This window comes from Scomber japonicus, chromosome 1 (assembly GCF_027409825.1).
Source record: "Scomber japonicus isolate fScoJap1 chromosome 1, fScoJap1.pri, whole genome shotgun sequence".
Lineage (NCBI taxonomy): Eukaryota > Metazoa > Chordata > Actinopteri > Scombriformes > Scombridae > Scomber > Scomber japonicus.
Window position 1 is genome coordinate 37270722 of NC_070578.1, and position 18862 is coordinate 37289583.

General features: G+C 39.7%; 1 protein-coding gene across 1 annotated transcript in view; it reads left to right on the forward strand.

Annotated features, from left to right (window-relative positions):
* Nucleotides 1-690: 690 nt before the first annotated feature.
* nqo1 (NAD(P)H dehydrogenase, quinone 1) overlaps nucleotides 691-18862 on the forward strand; it is a gene marked incomplete at its 3' end in the record, with an annotated part of 82019 nt that continues 63847 nt past the window's right edge. Inside the window, exon 1 of the mRNA XM_053325909.1 lies at nucleotides 691-776. Within this exon, the coding sequence (XP_053181884.1) occupies nucleotides 691-776 (86 nt within the window). The remainder of the gene's footprint in view (nucleotides 777-18862) is intronic.

An 18862-nucleotide genomic window follows, 5' to 3' on the forward strand; every position in this document is an offset into this window, starting at 1 on the left:
AAAGGATAGTCCAAGTAGTAAAACAGGCTCTAAAACATCAATTAAAAGAGAGACTAATAAATAAAATACAGTTCAATTGAAAGCCAGAATGCCGTTAGGTTTTCAGGACGGCTGAGGACTGTAGTAATAAAATGATGCCTCCCTGTGGGGTGTTTGTACTTTATACTTTACTTTACTTTATCTCCATAGTGAAGAAGGACATCAACATCTGACGTTATCAGAGGAAAAAAAGCTGAACAAATGTTAACAGCCCCTCTGGAAGTCCAGAGCAGTGTTGGACAAGTGCTGATTTTTTTATTTTTTTTTAACCATGAAACTGATCTGTTCACTGTTTTTACTGGTTTTGAGCAGCAAGATACAAAAATAGCCCTCAGAGTCCAAGACACTACCAAGACCAGAGGGTATCAAGACCGAGACCAAGACGAGACCAAGGCCAAGACAGACTGAGTCAAGACCAAGACAAAGTCGAGACGAGACCGAGACGAGACCAAGACTGAGACCAAAAATAACAAACAAAAAAACAAAACAGCTAGTGAGCTAGTGTTACACCATAACTTGGTTGCATTTGAAGGACGTGAAAGGCGAAATAATTTAATGTTGCATTATCGAATGTTATGTTTTGTATCATGGACATTATTTGTTGCAAATCTCCCGACCACTATGTCGACCTGAGACCGCAAGACCAAGACAATGAGACCAAGACAAGACCGAGGGATCCGAGACCAAGACAAGACCAAGACCAAAGACGGTCGAGACTGTGACAAGACCGAGACCACGTAAAAGTGGTCTCGAGACCGGTTTCGAGACCAAGACCGGTCTCGAGACATCCAACTCTACCTCAGACTAGGGATGGGCGTATCGATCCTGTGGTATCGATATAACGATACTCACACGCTACTCATTTGGCATAGATTTCCTTAAACAAATATCGATATTTACTAACAAATAAGAATTGGGGGTGCATGCATCACTTTCAACTGTTTTAGATAGATTGGTCTCGTCTTACTTCAATTACTATGTGTCGAGACACCCCCGTACCTGGCAGCATATTGCGCTGGCCCCAGTGGCCCGTGTCACGTGACAAGGAAATTTGAGACATGAGCCACTCAGCCAACAGTGCACACCGCACAGCCAACACGAATGCAAGTTATTTTTCACCAGTTGATAAAGTTACAGGAAGGTGCCAGGTGTGTGACAAAAAAGTTGCACACAGCAGCAACACAACCAATTTAACCAAACACCTGAAGACCACACATCCCGAGAGCCACAGTGAGCTTGAAAAAAGACAAGCTGCTAAAAAAGTTCAGTCTCCTGCACCACCCACTGTCCACCAAAAGACCTTTAATCTGTAACATGATTTTCATATTTGATTAATTATAATACTGTTTATCACAAACTTAAAAAAAATAACTGCAGTTTCTTGTGATTCAGATTCAGCCATATTGCAATTTGGATTATTTGACAGTTATTTGACAATATTTTGACTGGAAAAAATTGCCAAAAACAAATTATCAGTATCGGTATCGATATCGATGAAATTGCAAGAAAAAGTATCAGTATCGTATCGAATCCTAAAAGTGTGGTATCGCCCATCCCTACCTCAGACTTCTCTTTTCTGTGACTGGTTATATTGGATGGAAGATGTCTGTCATCAAGGACATCAGACATGGAGGTGCTCATAACAGCAAGAGCCACATGTAACTGTGCCATCAGAGTAGCAAGGCTATAAATAGACATACAGACAATACAGAATTTTTCCCATGACCTTATGAATACCAAATGCGTTTGGCAGGCTATAAAAAGCTCTTAAACCTCCCGAAATAGCCATTTAACTTCTTGAGGATGTTTCTATTGTTCATACAAACTTCCAAAATAGCTAAATGGCTTAAGGCACTTAACAACATATTATTTCTCTAATGAGCAGGCACTTATTTTCGACACAACGGATGTCTTAAGAGTGAACATAACAGAGTAAGCAGCAGACCCTAATAACATGTCAAGACGAGAGCTCAGGGAATGTGCTGACCAGCTGGTTCTCATAGACATCATCAACATCTCATTGAATCAGGCTGTTGTACTCAGGCGGGGAGCTCCGGTCCTCTGAAATGAGGCCAACGCGGAAATAACTTAACTTCACCAAGACGTGAGGACCCACGAGATCTCCCGTATTCAGGGTAATCGCAGGATGTACTTTCTATATAGATAACCACAAAACCAACACATCCATTCGGAGGAGTAGTAGAGGTGCTGACCTGTTGATCTGCCTTGTCGTGGAGACAATTTTGATTCAACCTCAACCATGTATATGTACAATATTAGTAATTATGTAGGCCTACTTAATTTAAAACGAAATCTAAACAAACAACAACAAAAAGGTTGATGACATTTTCAAGGTATAGTGCTGGGAAATATGATCCGCTGTGAACATGGTGAAAACCGGACGTTTTTTATTTTGCATTTGTGCTCGACTTCCTGTCCCGCACGATCTGCTCTGTGCTGAATTGCTGCACCGTCCGGCATCCGGCTTCCGGCAAAAATAGAAGCTTTGTGTATGTTTGTCCTCCGCAGCCGATGGCAGTACACACATTGACTGGAATGGAAACGGATCGGATCCGCTGCCGTGCTGGAGTGGTGACTGACTACAGACGCTGGTGCAATTTAGGGGTATGAGTAACTGGCTGCTTGACTTCCTCACCAGCAGACCCCAATCTGTGTTGGGAAACAATGTCTACTACTCACATCTGGAAGTATGTGGATGACATAATGGTAGTAGGCCACCCGGGAGGACAATGACCTGACCCCGAAGAAGAGGTGAACCAACAACTTGGCCCTGAATGTCGAAAAAACAAAGGAGATCATTGATAAGAGCTCACAACATCAACAGAGACACCCCCCCCCACGCCCCCAGTTCACTTTCTACAACAACTAGTACAAAGCTCAGTTCACACATTTTTTTTTAAGTATATTTTTTGGGGCTTTTTTGCCTTTAAAGTACAGGACAGTGGAGATAAACAGGAGGCAGAGAGAGGGGGAATGACACACAGGATAAGACCGCTCGGCTTGGAATTCGAAGCGGGATTGCCTGCAACAAGATCTATAGCCTAAACACATGGGGCGGGCGCTCTACCCGCTGAGCTATGCTCAACCCCAGTTCACACATTTTTAAATGAACTAGTTCATTTCATAGTTCATAATTCAAAATTTTGAACTAAGTTCACAGTTCCAAAAATGGAACATTTCAATATGTTGCTGTGAGGTATTATTTTTCAAAATTATCTGAATGATTTCTTATCTCTAGTCTTTTTGACCACTCAAAGATGGCAGAGTGCCAACCTGCTCATCAAGAGGGAGACTAGCCATTCAAACACTCATTCACACACTATTGGTGCAGCCATCGTGCACAATTTGGGGTTAATTAAGTATCTTGCCCAAGACTACATCGACAGACTACACTGAACTGCCAATTCCAAGGCCGCATTCACACTGCAGGCAAATCTGATTCAAATCTGATTCCTTCTCATATCTGATTTTTAGGCCTGACTGTCCACACTGATTTTAGCAAGTGTCCAAATCAGATTTGGTTCTGTTCAGACTGGGCCACATTAATGACCAATCTATCAGGATGCCGTGGCAACATTGTCAGAGCGGTGGCGTCATCTAGCGTGTATTGTGTGATGTCATATAATTGCGACAGTGACAGCAACAACAAACCCTCAAGCTTCTCTTGAACAGAGCCATCTCCCCAAAGATTAAGAATATGGTTTGGTCCTCTGTCCATGGACTGATGTTTTCGACGTCCTCCGTTGCGTCCAGTGATATCACCTAGCAACAACAACTGGAATAAGCACGAGTCTGGTGTTGCATAGAGTGATGTAGCGTAAAGACGTACTGTAGAGAGACGTCACGGACAGTCAAATCCGATATGAGTGTTTGGAGCTGTTCAGACTCAGACACATCTGGCCAAATGTGAGTTGAAACTACCTCCCAAAGTTGGTTTCCATCTGGTTTGCAAAAATCGGATGTCATGTGATTTATGACTGTTCAGACTTCCAATTTAGATTGGCTAAAAATCTGATTTTGGCTTGCAGTGTGAACGCAGCCCAATTGGTGGATGACCTGTTTCACCTCCTGAGCCACAGCCACCCCTGACTGTAATGTTCAAGCAAGTAGGTAAAAACACCTGTTCAATCTAATTAAATCCAATAACAACAGCTCTGCTTTAAATTCTACTGTTATGTAGTTTATACAGTTTCGGTTTTTGTGATAGTGGTGATAATTCTACTTTATGTTTATTACTGAGGTCATACTATGTGGTGTTGGTGTGCCCTAATATTTTGCCCTCCTCATCTATATCAACAGAATGGACAAAAAAATATGAACAGCATTCAATATACAGTTGAAACCAGAAGTTTACATACACTGTATAAAAAGACACAACCTTTTTTTTCTCACTGTCTGACATTATATCAAATGAAATCTTTCCTGTTTTTAGTCAGTTAGGATTACCAAAATTATTTATATTTGCTTAATGCCAGAATAATAAAAAAGATAATTTTTTAGACCATTTTTTATTACTTTCTTCAAAGTCAGACGTTACATCATTTCATTAGTATTTGGTAGCATTGCCTTTTAAACTGTATGACTTGGGTCAAATGTTTTGGATATCCTTCCACAAGCTTCTCACAGAAGTTGGGCCCAATCCTCCTGACAAAACTGGTGTAACTGAGTCAGGTTCATAGGCCTGACTCAGTTTCAGCTCAGCCCAGACATTTTTTATAGGATTGAGATCAGGGCTTTGTGATGGCCACTCCAAAACATTGACTTTGTTGTCCTTAAGCCAATTTGGCGGTATGCTTAGAGTCACTGTCCATTTGGAAAACCCATTTGCAACCAAGCTTTAACTTTCTGGCTGATGTCTTGAGACGTTGCTTCAATATTTCCAGATAATGTTCTTTCCTCAGGATGCCATCTAAGTGCACCAGTCCCTCCTGCAGGAAAACACCCCACCAACATGATGCTGCCACCCCCATACTTCACAGCTGGGATGGTCTTCTCAGGCTTACAAACTTCCCCCTTTTACCTTCCAATGTAACAATGGTCATTATTAGGTATGCTCGATATTGACTTTTCTGCCGATATTCCGATATCGTTGTAGTCTTAATTTCCGATACCGATATCACCCAATACCGATATGTGCAGGCTTTTTTTGGGGGGCTGTGTGGCTCAGGAGGTAGAGCGGTTGTCCTCCAATTCTATTCCCAGCTCCTCCATGTAGATGACACTTAACAAATTGCTCCCATTGCTGCATGAACGGTGTGTGAATGAGTTGTATTGTAACGCTTTGAGTGGTCGTAAAGACTAGAAAGGCGCTATATAAGTATAGTCCATTTACACCAAGACTGTTAGGTAACAACATAATATATCTCCTACTGTGGAATTAACACATTATGCCTAATTTTATTGTGATGCCTCACTGGATTCATACATAAATGCAACATGGCTTTCCAAATGTCTGTCTGTGCAAAATAAGAGAACTACTTCAACTTAAGTTATGGGACAAAGTGCCAATATGGCACTGCCATATTTATTATGCTGCTTTGCATCATTTATTATCCGTAGGACAGACTTAGAAATAGTTCCAAACCACAGACATAAGCCCTGTTTCTGGAGGCAGGACCTTTACAGGAAGTCCTCTCACTCGGTCCTCTCAGCTGTTGTGTCTCCAGCAGAGTAGCACCCAGATCAGACCCACCGGACTCTGACGGTGACGTCACAGAGGCGACTCGCTGGAAACATAACAGAGAAAATGACAACGAGGGTAAACCCATGGGTAAACCTCGTTTCTGCTTTGTGTGTCCGTGTACATGACGGTGGACGCTATAGACTTGTTAGCCACGGTTAGCAACCCACGAGTCTAGTGTGTTGTTGTTGTTATACGTCCTCAAGTGTGCACTGGTAAACGTCCCATGCTGCGTTCATGCAGGCTCGGAAATGCTGAAGTCTACAGAACAAACATCGGTTATAAAAACCTGATACTGATACTTCCCGATATTACATTTTTAAGTAAATATCGGCCGATAGTATCGGAGGGCCGATAATATCGGACATCCCTAGTCATTATGGTCAAACAGTGCTATTTTAGTTTCATCAGACGACAGGACATGTCTCCAAAAATGAAGGTCTTTGTCCCTGTCTGCATTTGCAAACTAATCTGTTTTTTTTATGTTGCTTTTGGAGTAATGGCTTCTCCCTCACTGTGTGGATAATGACACTCTCTTACTCTCTTCAGCCAGCATTTTCACAAGGTCTTTTGCTTTTGTTCTGGGGTTGATACCCACATTCCCATGGTGTTTATACTTACATATAAACAGATGAACGTAGCACCTTCAGGCATCTGGAAATTGTACCCAAGGATGAACCAGACCAGACTTCTTTTTATTTACCTATGATGTCACACGCACAGAAAGCAGTGTGTTTGAACTGTGTGCCTTGAATGAACTCTAATCAGAAGCTTCCAAAACCATGACATCATATGTCTGGGCATTCCCAAATTGTTTAGAGGCATAGTAATCTTACTGTATGTAAACTTCTGACTTTGAATAAAGTAATAAAAAAATCTCTAAAAAAAATCTCTCTGTCATTATTCTGGCATTTAGCAAATATAAATATTTTTTGCAATCCTAACTGACCTAAAACAGGAAAGGTTTCGTCTGATATAAAGTCAGACAGTGAGAAAAAAAAAAGGTTTTATGTTTTTTTATACAGTGTATATAAACTTCTGGTTTCAACTGTGAATGAACTCCAGTAAACCATCACTTCCCACTATGACCTCAGTAATAAACCTAAAGTGGAATTGTCACATTTATGACAATGTCAAACATAAACTGTATAAGCTTCATAAAAGTAGAATTTATGGCAGCGTTGTTGTATTGAATTGAATTAGACTGCACAGGTGTTCCTAATGAAGAGGCCAGTGGGTGTATCTATATACAAGCATACATACTTCCTTTTTTTAGGTTTTTTTGTTCATTTGTTTGTTTGTTTTTGTAATAACAGGCTGCGTTCAGACTGCAGGCAAATCTGATTACTTCTCAAATCTGATTTTTAGGCCTGACTATCCACACTGTTTTTAACAAGTGTCCAAATCGGATTTGGCTGTGTTCAGACTGGGTCATATTAATGACCAATCTGACAGGTTGCTGTGGCAACGTCGTTGTCATCTAGCGTGTATTGCGTGATGTCATATAATTGCAACAGTGACAGCAACAACAAACCCTCAAGCTTCGCTTGAACCGAGCCATCTCCCCAAAGATTAAGAATTTGGTTTCGTCCTTTGTCCAAAGACTGATGTTTTCGACGTCCTCCATTGCCTCCATTGATACAACAACTGGAATAAGCGCGGGTCTGGTGTCGCATAGAGTGACGTAGCGTAGTGACGTAGAGAGACGTCACGGACAGTCAAATCCGATATGAGTGTTTGGAGCTGTTCAGACTCAGACACATCTGTCCAAATGCGATTTGAAACTACCTCCCAAAGGTAGTTTCAATCTGGTTTACAAAAATCGGATCTCATGTGATTTATGACTGTTCAGACTTCATAAGAGCATCCGGTTCCAATCTAGATGGGCTAAAAATCTGATTTTGGCTTGCAGTGTGAATGCGGCCCAAATGAAATTGATATAACACAGAATCAGTCTCGTTAAGTTGCGTCTTCCCATTGAAATCTTATTTCAAGGTAAAGGGTGGAAGTAAGAGGCGAAAGGGAAATATTAAGTTTACATTAAGTTATAAGTGTAAGTATTAGTATTACACAGTAGATATGTATGTATATATTGTTCTGGCAATATTTATCTATCAAGAAGCACAAAGCCGGTAACGTTGTCTTTCTATGGTTTATTCAGTCGTCTGCAGACAGACTCCTTCTGTCTCAAGCGTGAGATGAAAAAGCGAGCCCCGTGCAGAGGAAACAGTCAGATTATATACAATACATTATCATAGAAAAGGAAGGCATTGTTCTATCAACAGAACAATGTCATCACAATAGGCACGTCATCACGTGCATACAATCAGGACAATAGTTAATCAGTAGACTATAACATACATGATGTTCTAATTCAAAGTTCAATGATATTCATTAAATCAACATTTCATGGCATGGTCAACAGATTATGACACACACACATACGTCTAATCAAATAACATAACCACTCATTTGCTCAGACAAGATGAATAATAAGAATTTCCATTACAATATCAAAGACAATGTTGACCATATTTAATTCAACATAAACAAAAATGAAGCAATACTATGACATGACGATCAGTTATTTATGCAGCTCCGCCCAGCAGGTAATGTTTTGGGAGTTTGGATGTACAAGTGGATAGTTGTTATTTAGCAGCTGTTGATGGCCTAACGCTAATATTTTAAAGGCTGTTAAGTCAAGAAATACATTTTTTCACCACATACAGGAAATCTAGGGATGATCAGTGGATATAAAAAAACCCTTTAAAATGAGGTGAATCGAATGATATAGAAAGCCAAGACGGATGACCCACGAAAACTAGATGGAGTAGGAGGAGGAGGAGACGGTTTGAGGATTTGTAACAAGGTAATTAATTATAAAGGACATCAACCATTCATGCCGTAAAGACGTTGGAGCTTTTTACTCACTAGCAGTATAAAGGTGATCGATAATGCAAAACTCTCTCCCTGTAGGAGTCGTGTTAACATTTGTATTACCTCCATTTAAAAAAAAAGAAAAAATGAAAATCTGCTGTTGTTGATCATGTGAAGGTTTATTATGAGTCCAGACTGATGCATCTGGACTCATAATAAATAACCTTAAAAGCCCCTTAATAACCCTTCTAAATCAAAAGGTCATTATAACATTTCCCAGCAGATTTCTTTACGATACGACACCAAAGTCATCTGCATAACTCGTATAATAAACTTGTCCATCGAACAGGGGAGTTTTCCCCTTTAATTAAAACTTACGAGACTAACCCCTCTATACAAAAAGGGAAGCAAATTAGAACATGGTAAATATCGTCCTGTCTCTGTGCTGCATTATCAAAAGGTCATAGAAAGGTTTGTACTTATAGTCGGTTTCAGAAAATCCCTTTCTACAGATACTTGTCTGCTTTATCTACAGATCACATCAGGAAATGAGTACTGTAAAAGCTGATGTTTTCTAAGTCACAGTCGATTTTGGGTGGGTGTCATGCTGGGAACACTTTTTCTATTAAAGGCTGGTTTATGTGAATGCACCAGTAGTTACTCATCTATAAACACATATGTTTAGACACCACAATGTTCTCAATTTACTTTTATTCGGGCTTTGTGATGATATCTGTATCGTGTTTATTGAGTTCACTGTCCAAAGTGCCTGACAGCACCATGGGTGGTGTCAGGCGCTAGGTGGTCCCAGTGAGAATTGAATCTAGAGAATTGAGAATTGCTTCTCAAGCTGGTGGACCCAAAATTCCAGAAAATACAATATAACCATGTACAAACCTCTTAATACACAGACACTGATACCACCCATGGTGCTGTCAGGCATTGGGTGGTCCCAGTGAAAATTTAATCTAGAGAATTGAGAATTGCTTCTTAGTTAAGAAATCTGATTACGAGTCAACAGCTGGAGGAAAAGTCAGAGCATCATTATGCTATTAGCTGGTGGACCCAAAATCCCAGAAAATACAATATAACCATGCACAAACCTCTTAATACACAGACTAACATAACTCAAAAAATGTTCTCAATTTACTTTTATTCGAAACACAAAACACAAACATTATACTGAAACAGTGTGTTGGGTTAATGGTTAATGGTCCGGTAATGATTTAACTGCACTAGACTGGTATATTAACTCAGACCGGGTTCAGGTTAGGCTGAGTTTCAATTAAACCTTTCAGAAGAACACAGTTGTGTGCTCACTGAGTCCCAAATACTCTTCTTCAGAGCAGTCGCTGTGCTCAAATAGACAACTGCACCTGAGTCGTGCTTCAACATCAGTTTGGCCTGTAAATACTGAAACATCACAGCTACTAGTGTCTGAAATACTTCTGATCAACACACAATCATTTTTTCGCACAACATACAGCATTAACAGGTCTGCTGGAATGTGCAGCGTGGGCTTGACAACACTGTTTACAGGACGTTCATAAGTGTGGAGGCTCATTGTTATCTTTATACTGTAGTTATTATTCTTAGTGTGGACGGCCCTTTACATCACATACAGATCCAACCTCTCTCTGTATTTTACTGGTAATAGGACACACTGGTGTATGAGACACACCTCACTTTTAAATGAAAAAATATTGTGTTAAAAGGTCCATCTTATACATATATATAAGTATAATATCAGCTTTTTACAGTAGATGTGGGGAAAGTGTTGCAGTTTCTCCATGTAGGTCTGTCACAATAATAATAATAATAATAATGATAGTGATAATCGACTTATCGTACATTAACGTAATTATCAGCATCGTCATGTCTATATATGGACTTATCGTATGATACATGGACATGACCTTTGACCTCAGTATTGCCACACTTCACATTAGCAGCTAAGAGGCTATTCATGTCACATTGGCTAAGTGAGTAGTGTCCTCCATTCCTCACTGTGCTCATCCTGAGTGGAGACTTCAGAAGCAAGCAGCGCTGCTTTAAGGAATTAAAGGTCAATAACCCTGTCCCACCCCATATTACTCACTCATAAAACAAACACGACAGTCAAAACACAGGACTACAGTCAGATGACACGCAGATATACCTAGCACTGTCCACGGATGACCAATACAGTCATTGTGTCACTGTTTAGAGCAAGTCACTGATTGGATGAACCAAAATTTCCTTCAATTAAATCAGGACAAAACTGAGGTAATTGTTTTTGGCAATAAAGAGAAGAGGATTGCTGTCAGTAAACATCTCGAGTCACTCTCTCTAAAAACTAGGGACCAAGTCCGAAACCTTGGCGTGCTGATAGACTCACATTTGACTTTCAGCAGTCAAATCAAATCAATCACCAAAACAGCCTTCTATCAGCTTAAGAACATATCCAGAGTGAAGGGTTTTATGTCTCAAACAGACCAGGAGAAGTTGATTCATGCTTTCATCTCAAGTAGACTCGACTACTGTAACGGTCTTCTGACTGGACTCCCACAAAAAAGCATTAAACAGCTGCAGCTCGAGTTTTAACCAGAACAAAGAGATCAGAGCACATTACTCCAGTTCTAAAGTCTTTACACTGGCTCCCAGTCAGCTATAGAATAGATTTTAAAGTTCTGCTACTGGTCTACAAATCACTGAATGGTTTAGGTCCAGAATACATGAATGACATGTTAGTAGAATATAAACCCAGTAGAGCTCTGAGATCTACTGACTCAGGTCAGATAGTTGAGCCCAGAGTTCAAACTCAACATGATGAAGCAGCTTTTACACAACTGGAACAAACTACCAGCAGAACTGAAATCAGCCCCAACAGTGAACACTTTTAAATCCAGGTTAAAAACATTTCTCTTCTCCTGTGCTTACGATTGAGCTCTTTTCTTTAATTTGCACTCTATGTCTTTCATTTGCACTCTATGCCCTTTTAATGATTTTAAAGCTAATTTATTATTTTATGCTGCAATCATTTTATTTTTGTCTTTCTATTTTTCTGTACTTTGTTTTTATTATGGGGGGGGGGGGGTTAATTGTATGTTTTAAGTTTCTCAAATTACATGTTTTTCTGTTTTATGTAAAGCACATTGAGTTGCTATTGTGTATGAAATGCGCTATATAAATAAAACTGCCTTGCCTTGCCTTGCCTTTTAACTTCAGTGTGAACATAGCCATATTCAGGCTCACTGTGAACAAATCTTGATTCCATCGCTCCTTTAAAAAAAGAATATAATAAAACAGCAGAGAACAGCTCAACAGCTGATGTTAAACCAGACATATATTAAGACTGTTTATCTCCAGTTGATCTTGGTTATTTCATCCAAACCATCAACCCGTCTCTTAGGCTTGAGTCCAACTTGGCTGCTTAAGGAAGTCTTTCCCTCAGTGAGCACTTCTTTATATCTGTCTGACAGGATTTGTACCATATTCCTTTAAAGTAGCTGTCAGACTCATTCCACAAAGGGCCATGTGGCTGCAGGTTTTCATTCCAACCAAGCAGGAGCACAGATGCGCACCAATCTACTGACTGAAGAGTGAGTTCAGCTTATTAAATGAGTCAAACCCACTTCTTAAGAAGCCTACCCTTGATTCAGAGGTTTTAACCAACTATAGACCTTTGTCTAACCTCCCCTTTCTCTCCAAGATCCTTGAGAAAGCAGTTGCCAATGAGCTGTGTGACTTTCTACATAAGAATAGTTTATTTGAGGATTTTTAGTCTGTACTTTTGGGCTCATCATAGCGAGGTGACCACACTAGTAAACGTTACAAATTACCTCTTAACGTCATCATACAATGGACTTCTCTCTGTCCTCGTTCTGTGCTGCTTTTGACACTACTGACCATCAAATCCTGTTACAGAGACTTGAACATTTAATTGGCATTAAAGGAACTGCATTAAACTGGTTTAAGTCCTATTTATCAGATCGATTTCAGTTTCTAAATGTTAATGATAAATGCAAACAAAAGCTATACACGGTGTTCCTCAGAGTTCAGTGCTTGGACCAATACTATTCACCTTATATGCTTCCGTTAGGTAATATTATTCGGAAATACTCCATTAATCTTCATTGTTATGTGGACAATACTCAATTATATCTGTCAATAAAGCCTGATGAATCCAAATAGTTAACTAAACTACAAACCTGCCTTAAGAACGTAAAGGCCTCGATGACAAGGAGTGGAAATCACTTTTTTGTCAAAGTTAGAGTGGAAGCGTCACTTAGTTTGAGTGTGAGAAGCAGTAAAAAATATCCTTAATTTTTATTTTTAACTCAAGCTCACGGCCAAACCATAAAAAGGAGACAAATAATTTTTGGTCAAAATGTAGACATAGGTGTTGGGATTCATAAAATGTGACGTTGACAGGTGGGTTCTGCACAAAATTTAAACGGGGTGGGGGGGGGGCGAGACCGGTGGCAATACCTGTCTCGCTCCCCATTGACCCTAATGTAATCGTCTTTTTTTTCAAAAGAATCTCAATCTGTCTTCGCACTGAGTTTACTCGCTCATTTTAAGGAATATCTGAATAAAATAAACATTGTCAGAATTTGCCAGCTTCTGTGTCTCTCACGGTGTTTTCGGTTTTTGGACAGGAGTTACGGTTTTCTCACAGTTTGCAATTGTTCGGGACCTTGTCAGAAGCCAAATTCTGTGGGCATTTTGAGAATTTCTAAGCAGATTCTCAAATCACCATAGCAACCGTAGGGCCTTAGCTGCCCTTAGCAACCGTATGGCCTTAGCTGACCTTAGCAACCTGTTGCTGGGCAGAAACTGAGCTACCTTTTTGTGATTGGCTAATTCTTCCTGTCTGTCAATTCTTCCTGTCTGTCTGTTTTGCCAGTTAACCGAGCTAGCAACCAAGCTAGTATTGAGTCTCTCTCTCTCTCTCTCTCTCTCTCTCTCTCTCTCTATATATATATATATATATAGAGAGAGAGAGAGAGAGAGAGAGAGAGAGAGAGTATATATATATATATATATATATATGAATTATATTGACACTCTTAGATTAGATTATTTTTTATTTCGAATGCGTGACAATGTTCTCACCGAAAACAGCGAACCTACACCCGACAGAAATATACTGCACTGTCAACCACTTTCGAAAGGGAGTGGGAAGAAGTCAAAACTTATTGAATCCCACTCCCACCTCTCAAATCAGTGCTTGTCAGCTCCCAATCCAATCACCAATTCACAAAATCCTACAATTTCCTACCAACACCATATGCAATGTCAACATTCACATCCATACCCACTGTTATCAACACCATAAATCATTGCCACATTTCTTAACCTCCTCCACCAAAAATAGCCACATACATACATACATATATGTACTGAAGGTTATTGAGTCTATAACACATACACACACACAGAGACACACATACACACACACTCAGAGACACACACACAGAGACACATACACAGACGTTGTTGAAGTTCATATAGAAACTCACATTTAATATACACGGGTTTTAACATAACTAGTATTGGTGTAATAAAAAGAAGACTGATCACACATAGCAGAGGGATGATGTTGCAGTAGCTTGTTAAGCGATAGATAGAATAAATCAGAAATAATGAGTGGGGAGGAAACTGTCAAAGGTGCAAAACAAGACACAGCTGGAAGAAGGCTAAAGTAGTAAACAAGTATCCATATAAGGTAACAAAAGATGGACGGGGAGGGGAGGACAAGAGAGTACATGAGACACAGACACTTACCAACACTTAGATCTTACGATAAGACACCAAAGTCATCTGCATAACTCGTATAATAAACTTGTCCATCGAACAGGGGAGTTTTCCCCTTTAATTAAAACTTACGAGACTAACCCCTCTATACAAAAAGGGAAGCAAATTAGAACATGGTAAATATCGTCCTGTCTCTGTGCTGCATTATCAAAAGGTCATAGAAAGGTTTGTACTTATAGTTGGTTTCAGAAAATCCCTTTCTACAGATACTTGTCTGCTTTATCTACAGATCACATCAGGAAATAAGTACTGTAAAAGCTGATGTTTTCTAAGTCACAGTCGATTTTGGGTGGGTGTCATGCTGGGAAAAACACTTTTTCTATTAAAGGCTGGTTTATGTGAATGCACCAGTAGTTACTCATCTATAAACACATATGTTTAGACTCCAAAATGTTCTCAATTTACTCACAGCTACTAGTGTCTGAAATACTTCTGATCAACACACAATCATTTTGTCGCACAACATACAGCATTAACAGGTCTGCTGGAATGTGCAGCGTGGGCTTGACAACACTGTTTACAGGACGTTCATAAGTGTGGAGGCTCATTGTTATCTTTATAGTTATTATTCTTAGTGTGGACGGCCCTTTACATCACATACAGATCCAACCTCTCTCTGTATTTTACTGGTAATAGGACACACTGGTGTATAAGACGCACCTCACTTTTAAATGAAAAAATATTGTGTTAAAAGGTCCATCTTATACATATAAGTATAATATCGGCTTTTTACAGCAGATGTGGGGAAAGTGTTGCAGTTTCTTCATGTAGGTCTGTCACAATAATAATAATAATAATGATAATGATAGTGATAATCGACTTATCGTACAATAGCATAATTATCAGCATCGTCATGTCTATATATGGACTTATCGTATGATACATGGACATGACCTTTGACCTCAGTATTGCCACACTTCACATTAGCAGCTAAGAGGCTATTCATGTCACATTGGCTAAGTGAGTAGTGTCCTCCATTCCTCACTGTGCTCGTCCTGAGTGGAGACTTCAGAAGCAAGCAGCGCTGCTTTAAGAAATTAAAGGTCAATAACCCTGTCCCACCCCATATTACTCACTCATAAAACAAACACGACAGTCAAAACACAGGACTACAGTCAGATGGCACGCAGATATACCTAGCACTGTCCACGGATGACCAATACAGTCATTGTGTCACTGTTTAGAGCAAGTCACTAATTGGATGAACCAAAATTTCTTTCACTTAAATCAGGACAAAACTGAGGTAATTGTTTTTGGCAATAAAGAAAAGAGGATTGCTGTCAGTAAACATCTCGAGTCACTCTCTCTAAAAACTAGGGACCAAGTCCGAAACCTTGGCGTGCTGATAGACTCAGATCTGACTTTCAGCAGTCACATCAAATCAATCACCAAAACAGCCTTCTATCAGCTTAAGAACATATCCAGAGTGAAGGGTTTTATGTCTCAAACAGACCAGGAGAAGTTGATTCATGCTTTCATCTCAAGTAGACTCGACTACTGTAACGGTCTTCTGACTGGACTCCCACAAAAAAATATTAAACAGCTGCAGCTCATTCAGAACGCTGCAGCTCGAGTTTTGACCAGAACAAAGAGATCAGAGCACATTACTCCAGTTCTAAAGTCTTTACACTGGCTCCCAGTCAACTATAGAATAGATTTCAAAGTTCTGCTACTGGTCTACAAATCACTGAATGGTTTAGGTCCAGAATACATGAATGACATGTTAGTAGAATATAAACCTAGTAGAGCTCTGAGATCTACTGACTCAGGTCAGATAGTTGAGCCCAGAGCTCAAACTAAACATAGTGAAGCAGCAACTTTTAAATCCAGGTTAAAAACATTTCTCTTCTCCTGTGCTTATGATTGAGCTCTTTTCTTTAATTTGCACTCTATGTCTTTCATTTGCACTCTATGCCCTTTTAATGATTTTAAAGCTAATTTATTATTTTATGCTGCAATCATTTTATTTTTGTCTTTCTATTTTTCTGTACTTTGTTTTTATTATGGGGGGGGGGGGTTAATTGTATGTTTTAAGTTTCTCAAATTACATGTTTTTCTGTTTTATGTAAAGCACATTGAGTTGCTATTGTGTATGAAATGCGCTATATAAATAAAACTGCCTTGCCTTGCCTTGCCTTTTAACTTCAGTGTGAACATAGCCATATTCAGGCTCACTGTGAACAAATCTTGATTCCATCGCTCCTTTAAAAAAAGAATATAATAAAACAGCAGAGAACAGCTCAACAACTGCTGTTAAACCTGACATATATTAAGACTGTTTATCTCCAGTTGATCTTGGTTATTTCATCCAAACTATCAACCCGTCTCTTAGGCTTGAGTCCAACTTGGCTGTTTAAGGAAGTCTTTCCTTCAGTGAGTACTTCTTTATATCTGTCTGACAGGATTTGTACCATATTCCTTTAAAGTAGCTGTCAAACTCATTCCACAAAGGGCCATGTGGCTGCAGGTTTTCATTCCAACCAAGCAGGAGCACACATGCGCACCAATCTACTGACTGAGGAGTGAGTTCAGCTGATTAAATGATCTTAAGAAATCATCCCCAACCGGCAGAGACAGATGTCCTCCTGCTAAGAGCCCGGTTCTGCCAGAGGTTTCTTCCCATTGGAGCCAAGTTGTTGCTCATGTGGAAATGTTGGGTCTTTCAAAACCAGACAGTGATGAATGTGGAGCAAACAGAACCAATGTCTATGGCGTTAAACTGGAACTGCAGCTTCTGAGGCACGCTGATTTTTTATTTTCTTTACCTGGTGCAGGAAGTAAACCTCTGCCGGGCCGGGAAGTACCCTTTAAATCCATGTACAGTCACCGGCCTCTTTATTAGGTACACACACATGCGCACCAATCTACTGACTGAAGAGTGAGTTTAGCTGATTAAATGAGTCAAGCCCACTTCTTAAGAAGTCCACCCTTGATTCAGAGGTTTTAACCAACTATAGACCTTTGTCTAACCTCCCCTTTCTCTCCAAGATCCTTGAGAAAGCAGTTGCCAATGAGCTGTGTGACTTTCTACATAAGAATAGTTTATTTGAGGATTTTTAGTTTTAGTTTTTTTTAGCTCATCATAGCGCAGTGACCACACTAGTAAAAGTTACAAATGACCTCTTAACGTCATCATACAATGGACTTCTCTCTGTCCTCGTCCTGTTAGATCTTAGTGCTGCTTTTGATACTATTGACCATCAAATCCTGTTACACAGACTTGAACATTTAATTGGTATTAAAGGTTTAAGTCCTATTTATCAGATCGATTTCAGTTTGTAAATGTTAATGATAAATGCAAACAAAAGTTGTTCCTCAGAGTTCAGTGCTTGGACCAATACTATTCACCTTATATGCTTCCGTTATATTATCCGTAATATTATTGAGAAATACTCCATAAATCTTCATTGTTATGTGGACAATACTCAATTATAACTATCAATAAAGCCTGATGAATCCAAATAGTTAACTAAACTACAAACCTGCCTTAAGAACATAAAGGCCTGGATGACGAGGAGTAGAAATCACTTTTTCGTCAAAGTTAGAGCAGAAGCGTCAGTTAGTTTGAGTGTGAGAAGCAGTAAAAAAAATCCTTAATTTATATTTTTAACTCGAGCTCACGGCCAAACCATAAAAAGGAAACAAATAACTTTTGGTCAAAATGTAGACAGGTGTTGGGATTCATAAAATGTGACGTTGACAGGCGGGGTCTGCACAAAATTTAAACGTGGGGGCCGAGACCGGCGGCAATACCTGTCTCGCTCCCCATTGACCCTAATGTAATCGTCTTTTTTTTCAAAAGAATCTCAATCTGTCTTCGCACTGAGTTTACTCGCTCATTTTAAGGAATATCTGAATAAAATAAACATTGTCAGAATTTGCCAGCTTCTGTGTCTCTCACGGTGTTTTCGGTTTTTGGACAGGAGTTACGGTTTTCTCACAGTTTGCAATTGTTCGGGACCTTGTCAGAAGCCAAATTCTGTGGGCATTTTGAGAATTTCTAAGCAGATTCTCAAATGGCCATAGCAACCGTAGGGCCTTAGCTGCCCTTAGCAACCGTATGGCCATAGCTGACCATAGCAACCTGTTGCTGGGCAGAAACTGAGCTACCTTTTTGTGATTGGCTAATTCTTCCTGTCTGTCAATTCTTCCTGTCTGTCTGTTTTGCCGGTTAACCGAGCTAGCAACCAAGCTAGTATTGAGACTCTCAATACTAGAGTTGTGTATGTTGCTACTGCCTTGTGCTCTGCGTGCTACTCTCTGCTTACATCTACTGTTATACTTGATACTGACCAGTAAGATGTACTTAATACTGCGACAGTCAAAGTAACTTAGTTAGTGTTAGTGCATTACGCGAAAACAGAATATGATCTGGGTGACTTTGAACACCCAAAAAAAATTGTGTAGGCTAGCTACTCGTCCCGGCAGCAGTCCAGTGGCACTCAA